This window comes from Dendrobates tinctorius, unplaced genomic scaffold, assembly GCF_039654945.1.
Source record: "Dendrobates tinctorius isolate UK_male_01 unplaced genomic scaffold, ASM3965494v1 ptg000075l, whole genome shotgun sequence".
Lineage (NCBI taxonomy): Eukaryota > Metazoa > Chordata > Amphibia > Anura > Dendrobatidae > Dendrobates > Dendrobates tinctorius.
In genome coordinates this window covers 16,544,215-16,565,276 of record NW_027361743.1, presented here as the reverse complement: position 1 = coordinate 16,565,276, position 21,062 = coordinate 16,544,215, and the positions used below count along the sequence as shown (strand labels likewise).

Here is a 21,062-nt window from a genome sequence, read left to right as displayed (position 1 = left end):
TGCTCGCACAGCCGCTCCACCATGTGCAGGGTGGAGTTCCACCTTGTTGCAATGTCGATAATGAGGCGGTGGTTGGGAAGGTGGAGCAATCGCTGCAGCTTCTGCATACGAACGGAGTGTACAGGCAACCGGCGGATGTGCGCGCACAGTCTTCGCACCTTCTGGAGCAGGGCTGTTAACTCCGGATAATTTTTGAGGAAGCACTGCACCACCAGGTTCAATGTGTGAGCCAAGAAAGGTATGTGGCTGAGTTTTGAAAGGGCTATGGCTGCCACAAAATTACGGCCGTTATCACTAACTACCTTGCCTGCCTCAAGATGTACACTGCCCAGCCATGACTCAGTTTGTCGCTTCAAGTACTCGGCCAGCACCTCGGCGGTGTGTCTGTCGCCCAAACACATCATCTGCAACACAGCCTGCTGACGCTTTCCACTAGCTGCTCGATAGGGGGACACATCGTGTGCAACAGTGGCAGCTGCAGATGGAGTGCTCGTACGACTGCGCTCTGTGGACGAGCTTTCGCTTCTGGAGGAGGAGGAGGAGGAGGGTCGAACGCCTACAGCCAACTGTTTCCTATACCGTGGGCTAGGCAGCACTGTCCCACCACCGCTGTCCCCTGTGGACCCTGCATCCACCACATTAACCCAGTGCGCAGTGATGGACACGTAACGGCCCTGGCCATGCCGACTGGACCATGCATCAGTTGTGAGGTGCACCTTTCCGCTCACTGACTGCTTGAGTGCATGGACAATGCAGTCTTTCACATGATGGTGGAGGGCTGGGATGGCTTTGCGAGAGAAGAAGTGGCGACTGGGTAGGTCATAGCGTGGTACTGCATATGCCATGAGTTCGCGGAAAGCTGTGCTTTCCACCAACCGAAAGGGCATCATCTCAAACGAGATTAGTTTGGCAATGTGGGCGTTCAAACCCAGTGTACGCGGATGAGAGACTGAGTACTTTCTTGACCTACTCATAGTGTCTGGGAGGGTGAGCTGGACTTGAGAGCTGCATATGGTGGAAGTAGCGGTGGACAGGGCGGACTGAGAGAGGGTTGATGATGGTGATGGAGTTGGTGTTCTTTCTGATGGCCTAGAATCAGTCTTTCATTGATATAACAGTGGGATTCCCTGACTGCTGTGGCCTTGCAACGACACCTCAACATTTGCTGCTGTGCTAACCGGTTGGCTTACAGTGGGGGAAACAATGTAGCATTGCTGACTACCTTCGTTGTGATCAGTTGCACATGTGGCACTTGAGGTTTGGTGTTGTGTCCACGCTTGCAAGTGCATGCTGGTTAAATGTCTAAGCATGCAACTGGTATTCAAATTTTTCAGATTTTTCCCTCGGCTAAAGGTCTTTGCGCACTTCTTACAGATAACCTTGGCCTGATCATGAGGATTTTGTTCAAAAAAGTGCCACACTGCACTCTTCCTACTTTGGCAGACATTTTGCGGCCTAGCACGCTGTGATCTTTTGACCCTCTGGACAAGCTGTCCAGCAACTCTTTTGATGTTTGGAACCTGTCTTTGGAGTGCTCCGGGCCTGCCAGATAACAGCTGTTGCGATGTCGATGTCTGCTGTGGATGCTCCTCATCTGAGCTATTGGAAGCAGCACCCTCTTCCCCCAATGGATGCCAATCTGGGTCAACAACTGGGTCATCCATCACCTCCTCTTCTATGTCATGTGCACCTTTCTCTGTGTCACCGTGTATGGTGGTATAGTGTGCGGGAAGGGGCACCTCAGTCTCATCAGGGTCAAAATCTGGCTCTGTACACTGCGAGGACAATGTAGTGCTCTGAGTGAATGTACCAGCAGAATCATCCATCAGCGGCTGTGCATCAGTGCACTCCATGTCAGATTCATCTTGGCCTGGGTAATTCACCATTTGACTTGATAATCCAGGCATGGTATGTGAAAACAGCTCCATGGAGTAATCAGTAGTATGGCCTGCGTCATCCTTCAATCTTGGTTGGGGTGAAGGACACAAGGAAAGGTGTGGTTCATGAACATGAGCCTCCAATGACGACTCAGTGCTTTTACTTTTTACAACTGAAGAAGAGGAGGCGATAGAGCTGGAGGCTGAGTCAGCAATGTAAGACAAAACTTTTTCCTGATGCTCTGCCTTTAAAAGCGGTTTGCCAACTCCTAGAAAACTAAGCGTTCGAGGCCTTATGTAGCCAGACGATGACGCAGGGTCAGCACCTCCTGCATTCGGTCCTATTTTGCTCTTGCCACTACCATCAGATCCACCACCAACACCATCATTACCAGCTGCCAACCCCCGCCCAATTCCACGGCCTCTTCCACCAGCCTTCCTCATTTTTGGTAGAAATGTAGACAAAATCCAACAAACTATATAGTAATGTAAAACAAGGTAAAAGGTGTCTATAGGACAGGGGAGATTTAGAATTTCTGCACACACTTGTGGACAGTGGACACTTTTGGATTGTGTGAGGCCCACTGATATCTGAGCGCTATGTGACACGCTCGATGGCACAGCTGCCTGTGACCAAAGTGACGAGAGGATAATGGAGATTTTGAATCTCTGCGTACACTTTTGGACAATGGACACTTGTGGATTGTGTGAGGCCCACTGATATCTGAGCGCTATGTGACACGCTCGATGGCACAGCTGCCTGTGACCAAAGTGACGAGAGGATAATGGAGATTTTGAATCTCTGCGTACACTTTTGGACACTGGACACTTGTAGATTGTGTGAGGCCCACTGATATCTGAGCGCTATGTGACACGCTCGATGGCACAGCTGCCTGTGACCAAAGTGACGAGAGGATAATGGAGATTTTGAATCTCTGCGTACACTTTTGGACACTGGACACTTGTGGATTGTGTGAGGCCCACTGATATCTGAGCGCTATGTGACACGCTCGATGGCACAGCTGCCTGTGACCAAAGTGACGAGAGGATAATGGAGATTTTGAATCTCTGCGTACACTTTTGGACACTGGACACTTGTAGATTGTGTGAGGCCCACTGATATCTGAGCGCTATGTGACACGCTCGATGGCACAGCTGCCTGTGACCAAAGTGACGAGAGGATAATGGAGATTTTGAATCTCTGCGTACACTTTTGGACACTGGACACTTGTAGATTGTGTGAGGCCCACTGATATCTGAGCGCTATGTGACACGCTCGATGGCACAGCTGCCTGTGACCAAAGTGACGAGAGGATAATGGAGATTTTGAATCTCTGCGTACACTTTTGGACACTGGACACTTGTGGATTGTGTGAGGCCCACTGATATCTGAGCGCTATGTGACACGCTCGATGGCACAGCTGCCTGTGACCAAAGTGACGAGAGGATAATGGAGATTTTGAATCTCTGCGTACACTTTTGGACACTGGACACTTGTGGATTGTGTGAGGCCCACTGATATCTGAGCGCTATGTGACACGCTCGATGGCACAGCTGCCTGTGACCAAAGTGACGAGAGGATAATGGAGATTTTGAATCTCTGCGTACACTTTTGGACACTGGACACTTGTGGATTGTGTGAGGCCCACTGATATCTGAGCGCTATGTGACACGCTCGATGGCACAGCTGCCTGTGACCAAAGTGACGAGAGGATAATGGAGATTTTGAATCTCTGCGTACACTTTTGGACACTGGACACTTGTGGATTGTGTGAGGCCCACTGATATCTGAGCGCTATGTGACACGCTCGATGGCACAGCTGCCTGTGACCAAAGTGACGAGAGGATAATGGAGATTTTGAATCTCTGCGTACACTTTTGGACACTGGACACTTGTGGATTGTGTGAGGCCCACTGATATCTGAGCGCTATGTGACACGTTCGATGGCACAGCTGCCTGTGACCAAAGTGACGAGAGGATAATGGAGATTTTGAATCTCTGCGTACACTTTTGGACACTGGACACTTGTGGATTGTGTGAGGCCCACTGATATCTGAGCGCTATGTGACACGCTCGATGGCACAGCTGCCTGTGACCAAAGTGACGAGAGGATAATGGAGATTTTGAATCTCTGCGTACACTTTTGGACACTGGACACTTGTGGATTGTGTGAGGCCCACTGATATCTGAGCGCTATGTGACACGCTCGATGGCACAGCTGCCTGTAACCAAAGTGACGAGAGGATAATGGAGATTTTGAATCTCTGCGTACACTTTTGGACACTGGACACTTGTAGATTGTGTGAGGCCCACTGATATCTGAGCGCTATGTGACACACCACCGAGCCGGCTCCACCCTATGACTGAACACTGTTGGGAAGAGTTATAGACAATTTCCTACCGGCAGCAGCAGGGCTCTCAGTGAATATGGGCATGAACGCTAATTTTCTATATTACTTCTAACTAGATGTATCATTGTCTGTGCTTATAGGCCACCTGTCATGTCACTGACTGCTCCCATCCCCTACACATACCCACCTATTCCTTTATTCTAGTAAGGAGTTAGATGTGTCTTAGTTACTAAAAATGCAATCCTTCAAGAATGGACTTTTAGTCTGCAGCGTCATATATGCTAATGAGGCACAAATGGTCCAGAGCGGCGTTATCAGCTCCGGCAATGGAGTATAGAGCCAGAACCGCACTGCTCCGTACAATGTGCAACGGCCATTACTGAGAACTGCAGCTCAGCTCCTAGTCAATCAATGTTGAAAACTTCTGATCACTGGGAATTCCATATGTCAGACCCCCAAAAATCTGATATTGATGACCTATTCAATGTATAATAACGCTTTTAACTGGTAACTCCGCTAACGACTTATGTAGGTTTCTGTGCTTTTCTGAACAGATATCTCAGCTCTTCTGGCAGCAGGATTTTACTGTTTAATCTGAGGGCAGCATAATGTAAAGCAAGAGAGGCTGATTTCATGGATATACAGTCATATGTAAAAGTTTGGGCACCCCTATTAATGTTAACCTTTTTTCTTTATAACAATTTTGGTTTTTGCAACAGCTATTTCAGTTTCATATATCTAATAACTGATGGACTCAGTTATATTTCTGGATTCAAATGAGGTTTATTGTACTAACAGAAAATGTGCAATCTGCATTTAAACAAAATTTGACCGGTGCAAAAGTATGGGCACCCTTATCGTTTTCTTGATTTGAACACTCCTAACTACTTTTTACTGACTTCCTGAAGCACTATATTGGTTTTGTAACCTCATTGAGCTTTGAACTTCATAGCCAGGTGTATCAAATCATGAGAAAAGGTATTTAAGGTGGCCACTTGCAAGTAGTTCTCCTATTTGATTCTCCTATGAAGAGTGGCATCATGGGCTCCTCAAAACAACTCTCAAATGATCTGAAAACAAAGATTATTCAACATAGCTTTTCAGGGGAAGGATACAAAAAGTTGTCTCAGAGATTTATCCTGTCAGTTTCCACTGTGAGGAACATAGTAAGGAAATGGAAGAACACAGGTACAGTTCTTGTTAAGCCCAGAAGTGGCAGGCCAAGAAAAATATCAGAAAGGCAGAGAAGAAGAATGGTGAGAACATAACATAGTAACATAGTAACATAGTTATTAAGGTTGAAGGGAGACTTTAAGTCCATCTAGTTCAACCCATATCCTATCCTAACTTGCCCTAATATGTTGATCCAGAGGAAGGCAAAAAAAACCCATGTGGCAACAGTAAGCTTCACATTGGGGAAAAAAATTCCTTCCCGACTCCACATACGGCAATCAGACTAGCTCCCTGGATCAACGCAATATTAAGGAGACTAGTGTATATACCCTGTAATATTATACTTTTTAAGAAAGGCATCCAGTCCCTTCTTAAATTTTAGTAGTGAATCACTCATTACAACATCATATGGCAGAGAGTTCCATAGTCTCACTGCTCTTACAGTAAAGAATCCACGTCTGTGAGTATGCTTAAACCTTCTTTCCTCCAGACGTAGAGGATGCCCCCTTGTCCCCGTCACAGGTCTAAGAGTAAAAAGATCATTAGAAAGGTCTTTGTATTGTCCCCACATATATTTATACATTGTAATAAGATCACCCCTAAGCCTTCGATTCTCCAAACTAAATAACCCCAAGTGTAATAACCTGTCTTGGTATTGCAGACCCCCTAGTTCCCTAATAACCTTGGTCGCTCTTCTCTGCACCCGCTCCAGTTCAGCTATGTCTTTCTTATACACCGGAGACCAGAACTGTACACAGTATTCTAAGTGTGGTCGCACTAGTGACTTATATAGAGGTAAAATTATGTTCTCCTCATGAGCATCTATGCCTCTTTTAATGCATCCCATTATTTTATTTGCCTTTGCAGCAGCTGCTTGACTCTGGCCACTAAATGTGAGTTTGTCGTCCACCCATACACCCAGGTCTTTTTCAGAGACTGTTTTGCCCAGTGTTTTACAATTAAGCACATAATTATACAACTTGTTCGTTCTACCCAAGTGCATGACCTTACATTTATCCCCATTAAAGCTCATTTGCCATTTATCAGCCCAAGCTTCTAGTTTACATAAATCCTCCTGTAATATAAAATTGTCCTCCTCTGTATTAATTACCCTGCAGAGTTTAGTGTCATCTGCAAATATTGAAATTCTACTCTCTATGCCCCCTACAAGGTCATTAATAAATATGTTAAAAAGAAGCGGGCCCAAAACTGACCCCTGTGGTACCCCACTGCTAACCGTGACCCAGTCCGAGTGTGCTCCATTAATAACCACCCTTTGTTTCCTATCCCTGAGCCAGCTCTTAACCCACCTACACATATTTTCCCCTATCCCCATTGTTCTCATTTTATGTATCAACCTTTTGTGTGGCACCGTATCAAAAGCTTTTAAAAAGTCCATGTACACCACGTCCACTGCATTCCCTTGGTCCAGTCCGGAACTTACCTCTTCATAAAAGCTTATCAGATTAGTCTGACAGGAACGGTCCCTTGTAAACCCATGTTGATATTGGGTCATGAGGTTATTCTTCTTCAGATACTCCAGTATAGTATCTCTTAGAAAACCCTCCAGGATTTTACCCACAGTTGAGGTTAAACTTACTGGCCTATAATTTCCAAGTTCAGTTTTTGTCCCCTTTTTGAATATTGGCACCACATTTGCTATACGCCAGTCCTGTGGTACAGACCCTGTTATTATGGAATCTTTAAAGATTAAAAATAGTGGTCTATCTATGACTGTGCTTAATTCCTGCAGTACTCGGGGGTGTATCCCATCCGGGCCCGGGGATTTGTCAATTTTAGTGATTTGTAGACGCCGCCGTACTTCCTGCTGGGTTAAGCAGGTGACATTTAATGGAGAATTTTTATCCCTGATCATGTTATCCGTCATGGGATTTTCTTGTGTAAATACTGTTGAAAAAAAGTCATTTAGCATATTGGCTTTTTCCTCATCCTCATCCACCATTTCACCCAGACTATTTTTAAGGGGACCAACACTATTATTTTTTAGCTTCTTACTATTTATGTAGTTAAAGAATATTTTGGGATTATTTTTACTTTCTCTGGCAATGAGTCTCTCTGTCTCAATCTTTGCTGTCTTGATTTGCTTTTTACAGAATTTATTTAATCTTCTGTATTTATTTAATGCCTCATCACTACCTACTTGCTTTAATTCTCTAAATGCTTTATTTTTATCTCCTATTGCGCCCCTTACAGCTCTATTTAGCCATAGTGGTTTCCTCCTATTTCTCGCATGTTTATTCCCATACGGTATATATTGTGCACAGGTCCTATTCAGGATGCTAATAAACGTCTCCCATTTTCTTTGTGTATTTTTATGTCTCAGGATATCGTCCCAGTTAATTGCACCAAGATCATCTCTCATCCGTTGGAAATTTGCTTTCCTGAAGTTTAGTGTCCTTGTAACCCCTCCACTACACATCTTATTAAAGGATACATGAAAACTTATTAATTTGTGATCACTATTACCCAAGTGACCCCCAACCCTTACATTTGATATGCGGTCTGGCCTGTTGGATAATATTAGGTCTAGCAGTGCCCCCCCTCTTGTTGGGTCCTGAACCAGTTGTGAAAGGTAATTGTCTCTCATCGTTGTCAGAAACCTATTACCTTTGCTGGAACTGCAGGTTTCGGTTCCCCAATGTATTTCAGGGTAGTTGAAGTCCCCCATAATAATGACTTCTCCTTGAGTCGCTGCTTCATCTATTTGCTTTATGAGGATATTCTCTGTAGCTTCCATTATTTTTGGAGACTTATAACAAACCCCTATCAGTAATTTATTATTTTTCCCCCCTCCCCTTATCTCTACCCACAGGGACTCTACATTTTCATTAGATTCATATATATTATCACGAAGGATGGGTTTTAAGGATGATTTTACATATAAACACACGCCTCCCCCTCGCTTATTTGTACGGTCATTTCTGAACAGACTATAGCCATGTAAATTAACCGCCCAGTCATGGCTCTCGTCCAGCCATGTCTCAGATATCCCCACCATGTCATAATTATGTTCCAACAACATTAACTCCAATTCCTCCATTTTGTTGGCGAGACTTCTGGCATTAGTGTACATGCACTTTATGTATCTCTCTGTACCTCTATTCTTTCTTAAATTATTAACTGTTCTAACCCCACCCCCCATGCCACCCCCACCCCCAATGTCATTATTTGTGCCCAGGTCTCTATCTGCACTGTCTTCCCCTCCTATAAAAGGAATACCCTCCCCCCGTCCCTAGTTTAAACACTCCTCCAACCTTCTAGCCATTTTCTCCCCCAGCACAGCTGCACCCTCCCCATTGAGGTGCAGCCCGTCCCTAGCGTAGAACCTGTAGCCAAATGAGAAGTCGGCCCAGTTCTGCAGGAACCCAAACCCCTCCTTCCTACACCAATTCCTGAGCCACTTATTAACCTCCCTAATCTCCCGTTGCCTCTCTGGTGTGGCACGTGGTACAGGAAGTATTTCCGAAAATACCACCTTGGAGGTCCTTGCTTTAAGCTTACAGCCTAATTCCCTGAAATCATCTTTAAGGACCTTCCACCTACCTCTAACTTTGTCATTTGTGCCAATGTGCACCATGACCGCTGGATCCTCTCCAGCCCCTCCCAGTAATCTGTCAACCCGATCAGCGATGTGTCGGACTCGAGCGCCAGGTAGGCAGCACACCGTTTGACGATCCCTGTCTTTGTGACAGATTGCCCTATCTGTTCCCCTAATAATTGAGTCTCCCACTACCAGAACCTGTCTGGCCTGCCCTGCTCTCCTATTTCCCCCCTTACTGGAGCAGACACTCCTCCGGCTTTCAGAGGACATGCCTTGCTGCAGCAGTGCTACTCCTGCACTAACACTCCCCTCATCTGCCAACTTAGCAAACTTATTGGGGTGTGCCAGATCAGGACTAGCCTCCCTGGTGCTCTTCCCTCTACCCCGCCTTCTAACTGTCACACAGCTAGCTGCTTCATTGTCCTGCAGCTCCAACCTAGCATCCCCCCTCATCTATCCCATTGAGCGTCTGCTCAGTGAGCAGAAGACTCCTTTCCATATTGTCTATGGATCTCAGTGTTGCCAGCTGCACATTTAGATCCAGTATCTGGGCTTCCAAATGCACAACGTGCTCACATCTCGCACAGCAGTATGCACCCTCGACCGGCTGGTCAAGGATTTCATACATGCGGCAAGACGTGCACTGGATGGCATTGGCAATAGTGGAGCACATCCTAATGGGGATTGCACCAGACAATAAGATAAGCAAAAATAAATTAAAAAAAAAAAAAAAAAAAGTATTAATATAACAGCAATTCAGTAAGACCTTCCTTGGAAACTCCCTGAATCTAAAGTCACTGAATTTCAAGTCACACACTTACCACAGTTCGCACTTACACTCAGGTCACACTCAGCTCGTTCACACTCGCTCAGGAAAAAGATTTAAAAGAGGTTTTTTTTTTGTTTTTTTTTCCCCCTTTTACCAGCACACCACCCTGCTGCGCAATGCGCTTCCAAAAGAACAGTCAAGGACAATCCACAGACCACCTCCAAAGACCTGCAGCATCATCTTGCTGCAGGTGGTGTCACTGTGCATCGGTCAACAATACAGCGCATGCATAACGCCTTTTTGTATGACCAAACAACTCAATCTTTGTTTCATCAGTCCACAGGACCTTCTTCCAAAATGTAACTGGCTTGTCCAAATGTGCTTTTGCATACCTCAGGCGACTCTGTTTGTGGCGTGCTTGCAGAAACGGCTTCTTTCGCATCACTCTCCGATACAGCTTCTCCTTGTGCAAAGTGCGCTGTATTGTTGACCGATGCACAGTGACACCATCTGCAGCAAGATGATGCTGCAGGTCTTTGGAGGTGGTCTGTGGATTGTCCTTGACTGTTCTCACCATTCTTCTTCTCTGCCTTTCTGATATTTTTCTTGGCCTGCCACTTCTGGGCTTAACAAGAACTGTACCTGTGTTCTTCCATTTCCTTACTATGTTCCTCACAGTGGAAACTGACAGGTTAAATCTCTGAGACAACTTTTTGTATCCTTCCCCTGAAAAGCTATGTTGAATAATCTTTGTTTTCAGATCATTTGAGAGTTGTTTTGAGGAGCCCATGATGCCACTCTTCATAGGAGAATCAAATAGGAGAACTACTTGCAAGTGGCCACTTTAAATACCTTTTCTCATGATTTGATACACATGGCTATGAAGTTCAAAGCTCAATGAGGTTACAAAACCAATTTAGTGCTTCAGGAAGTCAGTAAAAAGTAGTTAGGAGTGTTCAAATCAAGAAAATGATAAGGGTGCCCATACTTTTGCACCGGTCAAATTTTGTTTAAATGCAGATTGCACACTTTCTGTTAGTACAATAAACCTCATTTGAATCCAGAAATATAACTGAGTCCATCAGTTATTAGATATATGAAACTGAAATACCTGTTGCAAAAACCAAAATTGTTATAAAGAAAAAGGTTAACATTAATAGGGGTGCCCAAACTTTTACATATGACTGTATCACTTACTAGTCTGTGTTGTAGTTTCAGTACCGCTGGACTAGGTCTCACATGCTCGACAGTACAGCTAATCTGTGTAACCCCGCCCCCTCCACTGATTGGCAGTTTACTGACAATCCACAGTGTACACAGGAAGCTGCCAATCAGGTGTGTGGGCGGGGTTATACACAGCTTAGCATTTTGAATACAGCTACAACGGGATTGTATCAAAACTACAACAAGCAGCCCAGTAAGTGACACGTCACTGGAATCAGGATCTCTTTTCCTATATTCTGCTGCCCTTAAATTTCATAGCTGACAGATTCCTTTTAACGCATGTAGCCATTATAACAGTGGGAAAAGGGCCATTTGTTCCTTTGCACCATTTAGATTTATGCCCAAAGCAGATGGTATATTTTGTTTATTAATAAAAAACTTTTCTATTAGGTGTAACACGTGTCTTTTTTCCCACAGGACAATTCTCTGCATTTGCATTCTTCTCAAAATGTAACTGTAAATGCAAGAAACTCCGATGGGCAAATCACCGGGAGATTGACAGTGGGTAAGTCAACGCCGGCACGTGAGAGCACATCGATCAGCGAGACGCCGAACCAATTACAGCAGCGTTGCATTATGACATCACTACAAATGTGTTTGTGCAGCCTTAGCATTAGTAATGGGCTCGGGATGATGTTTATGAGTAGTCCATCCGTTTCTGTGAGAAAAAATATTGTTACGGAACCAAATAATGAGGAGGGAAATTCAGAGTATCTCAAATAAATAACATATTCCTTCCCGGTATTCTTCAGGGTAATGTTTGAAATATTAAGGCAGAAACCAAGGATTAATTAGACAGTAGAAAACTTTCCTATTCACCAAATGACTGTGTATTAGTCACACAGCTCCAGTAGATCATTAGAAGATGAAAGTATACTTAGTTATGCTACTTTAGATAAGAAATATTGGACAACTGAAGTACAGAAACATTAGGAGAGGGAACATTAAACCCCAAAAGACTACAGAGGTGCATGAAAAATAAAACACATATTTACGACTATTAAATTAGCCTGACAAGGGAGCAGCTAAACGAGGGTCTGTCACAGCTTGTCTGTGCTCTATATAGGCAGAGTATTGATTTTAGTGAGAATTTTGCAATGCTTCATTTGATCTATAGTGGTGCAACACTTGGTAATGAATATCTTTACAGATTCCAGCAGTGCAATGTGGACTAGCCCTATATGTCGGGTGACACAAGATACATTAACCTAATATATATATGTGGCGCCCCTGAGGCTTCAGTCGCCACAGAGGTACTGCACCTTCTCCTATGGTGTAGTGCCCCACCACCCAGGTAAGGTGGGAACTCCTGACCACACTCCACACCTGCATTCCACACACAGGATAGTTCAGTGGGGCCACCTAACAGCTTCAGGCTGGGGGTTAGCAGAGCACCCCTCGTGGAACCCTGCTTCGTAACACGAGATGTGCTGGGAGGCGGGTGGAGTGAGATGATGATACAAAAGAGTGGGAAGAGTGAGAGTTAGTTAGTTAGTTGGTGAGAGGAGAGAGAAGATGGATGTCTGAGGGACGTGCTGCAGCAGGTCCCAGTGATCTGGGCTGCTGGCACGAGAAAGACAGAGAAAGAGACTGATAAGATTGATAACCTAACCTTCCATAAGAGAGAGAACAGATCGGAATGAAGGAGAATAGAAGGACGGTGGGAAGCTGGTTGAAGAAAGATAGAGAACCCTTCCAGTCCAGAGAGCGCAAAGGCCGGGGCCCGGTCCCCGAGGTTGATTGGATCTTTATGTCCGGCAACAGACACCGGAGGAGTAGTGAGCCGCTAACGCCTTGCTCCCATCATAGACTTGGGACACAACAGTAACTGATTAGAGAGCCGGGACGCAGTGAGGAGTCCCCGAAGCAGGCTACAGCTGTCTGTCATACAAGTAAAGACTAGGAACACATAGAGAGAGGCATTCCAGGGTAACTAAGTACTGGAGTGCTTCGCACCTAAAGGCGCATTGGAGGAGTCGTTCAGTGAAGGTACATGTTGGCGGAGTGTGGAAGAGAGAATCCTATCCTGCCTGGAGGTTGGCTGGAGCCCTGGCCTGGAGAACACAGTACGGAGGCAGGCAGTTGTGTGAACTGCAAACAGTGAGTAAAGCTTTGGAACCGCATACTCTGGTGTCCTCCAGTTATTCCCGCAACACTACACCTGGGTACCAGCCTCCATACCAATCTGCGCCTCTCCTCATCCATTGCACCTACACTGCCCTGGGACTACAGCTCCACCTGTGGGGAGCTATACCATCTCTGCTGCACCACACCATCAATCCCAGCGGATCTGTATGCAGCGTTGGCTTACCATCTCCCTTGCCAAACACCACGGGTGGCGTCACAAACTATTCATATAAACTTTGACACCATTAACATCACCGCCATTGATATTGGGCGCCCAGGGCCACGGACCGGGTCATCGCTGCTGTGACACATTCCCCTGACACCGGCCCGGTACCGAGTACCCCACAGCCCTGAGAGGGCGACCCATATATAAATATACATATATATATGAACATTTCTGTATTATTCTTCATTTGTTATGCACAATGTGGATACACTTCACACCAAGCTTTTGACTTTTATTATTTTTAAAGGAAACCTATCACCAAAAAAGTGCCATCCAATCTGCAGACATTGTGTTATAGCACAGGGGAAGCTGAGTAGATTGATATATACTGTAGATTTGTGAGAAAAAAATCAGTATAACCTGTGTTTTAATCATTTAATCTTTGCTATTTCTGGGATTTTTATTTTCAGTGGGCGGTCCTATGAGTGATTGACCATGCTCAGTCCAGTGGGTGGTCCTATCAGTGATTGACCCTATTCATTCAAGTGGGTGGTCCTATCAGTGATTGACCCTATTCATTCAAGTGTGCGGTACTATCAGTGATTGACCATCCTCAGTAAAGTGGGTGGTCCTATCAGTGATTGATCATCCTCAGTCCAGTGGGAGGTCCTATCAGTGATTGACCATCTTCAGTCCAGTGGGTGGTCCTATCAGTGATTGACCATCCTCAGTCCAGTCCTATCATTGATTGACCCTATTTATTCAAGTGGTTGGTCCTATCATTGATTGACCATCCTCAGTAAAGTGGGTGGTCCTATCAGTGATTGATCATCTTCAGCCCAGTGGGTGGTCCTATCAGTGATTGACCCTATTCATTCAAGTGGGTGGTCCTATCAGTGATTGACCCTATTCATTCAAGTGTGCGGTACCATCAGTGATTGACCATCCTCAGTAAAGTGGGTGGTCCTATCAGTGATTGACCATCCTCAGTAAAGTGGGTGGTCCTATCAGTGATTGATCATCTTCAGCCCAGTGGGTGGTCCTATCAGTGATTGACCATCTTCAGTCCAGTGGGTGGCCTATCAGTGCTTGACCATCCACAGTCCAGTGGGTGGTCCTATCAGTGATTGACCCTATTCATTCAAGTGTGCGGTCCTATCAGTAATTGACCATCCTCAGTCCAGTGGGCGGTCCTGTCAGTGATTGACGATCCTAAGTTCAGTGAGCAGTCCTATCGTTATTTGACCATCCTCAGTCCAGTGGGCTGTCCTATCAGTGATTGATCATCCTCAGCCGAGTGGGCGATCCTATCAGTGATTGACCCTCTTCCAATTGACGGTTCTATCTCATACATAAATGTGACTTGCAACTATTTAGCATATGATTAGTTATGCAGATTCTTGTCATGTCACTGCATTGTTGATGTTTTGGTCCTGGTGGTGGAAAAATGTTTTTCTACCTGTATACTGCAAAATACAACCTTTTCTGACATATCCTAATAACTCACTATGGTATTGATTCCCAAGCGAAAGGTCACTGATTCAAATTGAAGAGCAGCCATAAAGAAGATTTCTCAAGAAAAGAGAAACAGCATCATCCAGCTCATGGATAGCGGTTTCTCGGCCAAGAAAATTGTCAAATTTCATCATGTGAGCGCCATGACAGTTGGAAAAATACAAAACATGGAGGTCGAACATGTGCTATTCAAGACAGGGTCCTGCAGTTCCAAAATCTTACCTTCCAGAGCACCATTCCTCAAATCGCTGAATGTCCCAGTCCGGGTCAGTTTTAGCTTTTGAACTGCCTTAGATGAAAATTGCTCATAACTGGATATTTTTCATGTCAGCAGACGCACCCAATCACCGGCAGCAGTGGCTATGGTATCACATCTGCTGCCGACTGAATGCAGACAGTGACAGCAGATGTGTATTGATTTTGCTATTTTTGGTGAATCCAAGCTTAAGATGAAGGATATTCCTATGACTAAGGGCGTAGTGTACGCCAGAAATGTGTAAGGTTTTATCCCCATGATGCATACTCCTGTTTTTAAATAAAATGCTAACCAAAAGATTAATTTTATGGATGGAAGTGCCAGAAAATCCTTTTATCTCCTTTGGTTCTGCAATAGTTTAGCTTCATCAGCAGGAATTGGTACGCATTCATCAACTTCCTTGTGTATCCTGAGCAATACTGGTGTGGTGAACTTCTTTATTTCTTGTGACTTCTGTAGGAGCTACTATGAGTTTTGTAGGTCCATGTCTCTAAGGGCTCATATGATTTCAAAAGGGGCTAATAATCTTAATCCCTATTACATAGGGTTATAACAAACCCTGATCTCAGAAATCACTGTAAAGAGATGGAAATAGTGCTCCCCTTCCACCCTTGAAGATAAGCATATTGTTGTTACCGTATATGATGGACAAACCCAAACAGTAAAGTTTGTTGTCTGTAGAGAACACCTACTGTTTGGGCACAGCCCCCGAACACAGACTTCACCAGGAGGTCTGTGTTATTGTTCGGGTTCGGCCCCCCAAACATCGGGTGTTTCTCTCGCTGTCATACACATAATAGCACAGCAAACACTGCCTCTGATTAGCTGTAAAATCATTACCATCAGACAGACAGCTGTCTTGCCCACACTAGCTGATGTAAGTATTCATTAGCCAGCGCCTGCGCACTAAATAAATAATTTAAAAAAAACGGCTTAGGTACCTCTGTATTTTTGATAACCAGTCAGGCAAAACTGACAGCTGTGGGTTGTGACACACTGCTGTTTTCTTTAGCAAGGTTGGTGATCAAGAATTGAGGGGTCCCCACGTTGTATTTTTTTAGTTATTTAAATAAATAATTTAAAAATCGGCATGAGGTTCCCCCCATTTTTTGACAACCAGCCTTGTTAAAGCAGACAGCTGAGGGCTGGTATTCTTAGGCTGGTAAGGGGCCATGGATATTGACCCCCCCAGCCTAAAAACAGCAGCCTCCAGAAAAGGCGCATCTAAATGCGAATTCTGGTGCTTCGCCCAGCTCTTCCTACTTGCCTTGTGGCAATGGCAAGTGTGGCTCATATTTGTGGGGGTGATGTCACCTTTGTATCATCCAGTGACATCAAGCCCACAGCTTAGTATTAGAGAAGCATCTATATGACACCCATCCATTACTAATCCTATAGTTATATCGTAAATAAAGACACGGCCAGAATAAAGTCCTTTATTTGAAATAAAGCAAAACAGATTTTTCCTTTTTTTAAGAAAAATAGCAAACACAGTTATACTCACCTAATGCCCATTCCATTGAAGCCCTCGTCTCCTGTAATAAAAAAAATTTAAAAAAAACAACAATATCCCTGTCCGTCATTCTGTCCCACACCATAATCCATATCATAAACAGTTTTCAACCTGGGCAGTGCCAAGATGCGACAGTGCTGAGAACCACTAAAGAATGAGCTGCTGTGAGCGCAGCATCAGTGTCCAGTGGTAATGTTATCAAGGATACCACCGGTCACTGAGCCTGCATTCACAGCCGAGCCCCCACAGATATTCTTCTGACACTAAAGCATTGATAATGTCATGTGTACCTGTATAGTGTGTAGTGATGTTTGATAATATTTTGTAAGGAAGACCTGCCCAGAAACAGTCAGCAGACTCAGAAGTAGTTAATGGTTGCTACTAGCCCAAAATGGGAGAGGTTAGTGTTAAGGAAAGTGGCTGCTTATTGTAATGAAGGCGCAGAGTCTGGAGTGCAAAGTGAGTGGACATAAAGGTCTAAGATGAACAGTGCTGCATTGGAGGGTGACCCTGAATGAGAGGAGACTGAAAAGAAGGGATAGAGAGATCATGAGAATAAGTGACAGAGAAACAGAGTGATCTTCCAGAGACAGGTTCTAGTAGAGGATGCCTAGAAAAGAGATATTGGGCTTTTAATGCTGAAAGGTAAAGGGCCTAAACAGGACTGAAACACTGGGAATAGTGAAGGGTCCTGAGCAGTAGTTCAAGGGCACCAGTAGTGGAAGAAATAGGACGCAGAACTGCTGAACAAGTAAAGGAGGCTTGTTAATCAGGTCTGTAGTGTTAAAGCTGGCTTGCCCAAAGGGAGAAACAGCGGATATAGTAAGCCCTGGAGTATACTACAGAGGAAGGATACTATGTGGCAAATGCATCATACTGTAAAAGGAAACGTTCATAACACCTTGTACCCGCTATCCCTTATATATAGCCTTGATTAAGCTGCTGTTCAGTATCGTGTGTATTTTTCAATGTTGGTCTCCCTCATTGAACTGTGAAATATCTGGTCCAGGCCAACCCACAACATCGGTTACATGTGGGCGTAATGCTCTCACAGCAAAAGTTCACAGGCCCAGCCAAGACCTCCGTTTTCATGTAACGTGCAGGTGAAATTTAGACGAGTGCCTTGCCACAGCTGCCGCCTGAGTGTGCGGGTGTGCCTATTACTATGGGGACAAATAAATCTGCTTTGCATCTGTAGACACTGCATAGTCTTCATTAAAAATGTCCTACCATTTAAAGAAAAAATAGGTGGAAATAGCCTTTGAGGATTAAACAGCAGTTCCAATGGCTCATCTAAAGAGCAGCGCAGCAAGGTTGTTTTGCTTGCTTGCAGACCATTGTTCATCTCCCAGATAAAGTTCTTTAATCGGGAGCCGTCTGCCATAACTGCTGCAGTTCAGTAACCATCACTTTCTTCAGCCCTGGTAATTACCTGTGTCCTGTAGTAACTTATTACATCTTGGGAGAATATGCCTCCAAGTCCCACATGCTGCGCGCTCCCTCCTATTCATAATACGCTTGATTGCAGATCATATTTTATAGTGAAATTCATTAAATCGTAATTGACAATTCCACAAAGCAATTAACTTCTGCCTCTGTGTGGTTTGGCATTGTGTTGATCTGTCTTTTACCTTAGATATTTGTTTCTCCTTTAGGAATGATCATGAAGAATTCAATGACCTTATTTTTTTATTTTATTTGTTTTCTTAGTGGCGATGCTGGAAAGTTATCTTCTGTTTCTCATCAAAACTTTGTGCCTCATTAATATTGTCGAGGCCTTCAGCACACAGACCCGAATACAGACAGGCAGAATCAATAACCTCAAAGTATATGTGACCATTAGAAGTATATAATGAGCAGCCATGGTGCAGAATACAAAGGAAATCTCATTTATTCCCATGGATCTGCGACGCCTTTAATAGATAATGGCTGATTTAGTCAAATCTCTCTCTAGGTCAGGGGTCTCCTGTATAATAGGATGCCATATTTTGCACTATACATTAAGATCAACAGTTTACATATATTAATACAATCATTTGGATTTTTTGGCCTCCAAATTGCTTTTTTTTGTTATATTTTTAATACAAAGTTAATTTGGAAGAATGGGAAATCATGTCTTTGGAAGTACAATATTGAGTAAGATCCAGGGCTGCAGAAAATGGAGAATAACGTAACATACGTGGTAGTGCAACCACTGTACCAAGGCCCGAGGAGACCCTGGGGGGGTGTGACTAGCCGAAAACCTGATTCTTCGCTAGAGCCCCTGATGGTGTGGTCAGACTTGGCTCCAGATGGAGGCCAGGTGCTACTCCAAGACAGACCTCAGACCCGGACAAACAACAGCTGACCCCCAGAGGGGCAGGAAACTGGAAAGGTCAGGAATGGGAAGGCTTGGCTAGTACTGTCACGCTCGACAGGTATAAAGGAATGGCAGGTGCTGGCAGGCACGGCTGGTATATAGAATGGCACGGCAGGTACTGGCAGGCACAGCTGGTATACAGAAAGGTACTGCAGATACTGTCAGGCACGGCTGGTATACAGGCACAGCAGGTACTGGCAGGTACGGCTGGTATACAGAAAGGTATGGCAGGTACTGGCAGGTATGGTTGGTATACAGGCACAGCTACTACTGGCAGGCATGGCTAATATACAGAATGGTACGGCAGGTACTGGCAGGCACGGCTGGTATACAGAAAGTTACGACAAGCACGGCTGGTATTCATGCACAGCAAGTACAGGCAGGAACAGGCAGTAACTGGGAAAGAGGTGACCTGACAACTAGCAAGTGTGCAGACAAACTGACAGAGCACGATGCTTAAACACCTCCCAACAGGTAGAAGTTCCTTAAAGCGAACTTGTCATCAGGACTTTGCTAAGTAAACTACAAGCACTGTCAGGTTGGTGCTGTTCAGGGCCGGCTCCAGGTTTTTGAGGGCTACGGGCGAAAGAGTCTCAGTAGGCCCCCCCCCCTTTAACACATACCACGATTCATGATGCACAGATACAGCAGAGAAATATACAGTCATGGCCAAAAGTATTGACACCCCTGCAATTCTGTCAGATAATACTCAGTTTCTTCCTGAAAATGATTACAAACACAAATTCTTTGGTATTATTATCTTCATTTAATTTGTCTTAAATGAAAAAACACAAAAAGAATTGTCCTAAAGCCAAATTGGTTATAATTCCACACCAAACATAAAAAAGAGGGTGGACAAAAGTATTGGCACTGTGCGAAAAATCATGTGATGCTTCTCTAATTTGTGTAATTAACAGCACCTGTAACTTACCTGTGGCACCTAACAGGTGTTGGCAATAACTAAATCACACTTGCAGCCAGTTGATATGGATTAAAGTTGACTCAACCTCTGTCCTGTGTCCTTGTGTGTACCACATTGAGCATGGAGAAAAGAAAGAAGACCAAAGAACTGTCTGAGGACTTGAGAAACCAAATTGTGAGGAAGCATGAGCAATCTCAAGGCTACAAGTCCATCTCCAAAGACCTGAATGTTCCTGTGTCTACCGTGCGCAGTGTCATCAAGAAGTTTAAAGCCCATGGCACTGTGGCTAACCTCCCTAGATGTGGACGGAAAAGAAAAATTGACAAGAGATTTCAAAGCAAGATTGTGCCGATGTTGGATAAAGAACTTCGACTAACATCCAAACAAGTTCAAGCTGCCCTGCAGTCCGAGGGTACAACGGTGTCAACCCGTACTATCCGTCGGCATCTGAATGAAAAGGGACTGTATGGTAGGAGACCCAGGAAGACTCCACTTCTTACCCCGAGACATAAAAAAGCCAGGCTGGAGTTTGCCAAAACTTACCTGAAAAAGCCTAAAACATTTTGGAAGAATGTTCTTTGGTCAGATGAGACAAAAGTAGAGCTTTTAGGGCAAAAGCATCAACATAGAGTTTACAGGAGAAAAAAGAGGCATTCAAAGAAAAGTACACGGTCCCTACAGTTAAACATGGCGGAGGTTCCCTGATGTTTTGGGGTTGCTTTGCTGCCTCTGGCACTGGACTGCTTGACCGTGTGCATGGCATTATGAAGTCAGAAGACTACCAACAAATTTTGCAGCATAATTTAGAGCCCAGTGTGAGAAAGCTGGGTCTACCTCAGAGGTCATGGGTCTTCCAGCAGGACAATAACCCAACACACTTCAAAAAGCACTAGAAAATGGTTTGAGAGAGAGCACTGGAGACTTCTAAGGTGGCCAGCAATGAGTCCAGACCTGAATCCCATAGAACACCTGTGGAGAGATCTAAAAATGGCACTTTGGAGAAGGCACCCTTCAAATATCAGGGACCTGGAGTAGTTTGCCAAAGAAGAATGGTCTAAAATTCCAGCAGAGCATTGTAAGAAACTCATTGATGGTTACCGGAAGCGGTTGGTCGCAGTTATTTTGGCTAAAGGTTGTGCAACCAAGTATTAGGCTGAGGGTGCCAATACTTTTGTCCGGCCCATTTTTGGAGTTTTGTGTGAAATGATCAATGTTTTGCTTTTTGCTTCATTCTCTTTTGTGTTTTT

At 44.6% G+C, this 21,062-nt stretch overlaps 1 protein-coding gene across 4 annotated transcripts in view; it reads left to right on the top strand.

The window, feature by feature from the left end:
• The window catches only part of SGCG (sarcoglycan gamma), a 390,616-nt gene that overhangs the window by 279,924 nt on the left and 89,630 nt on the right, over window positions 1–21,062 (top strand). For all 4 annotated transcript variants that reach the window (XM_073583030.1, XM_073583029.1, XM_073583032.1 and 1 more), the window contains exon 4: window positions 11,375–11,462. In XM_073583030.1, the coding sequence (XP_073439131.1) occupies window positions 11,375–11,462 (88 nt within the window). The remainder of the gene's footprint in view (window positions 1–11,374; window positions 11,463–21,062) is intronic.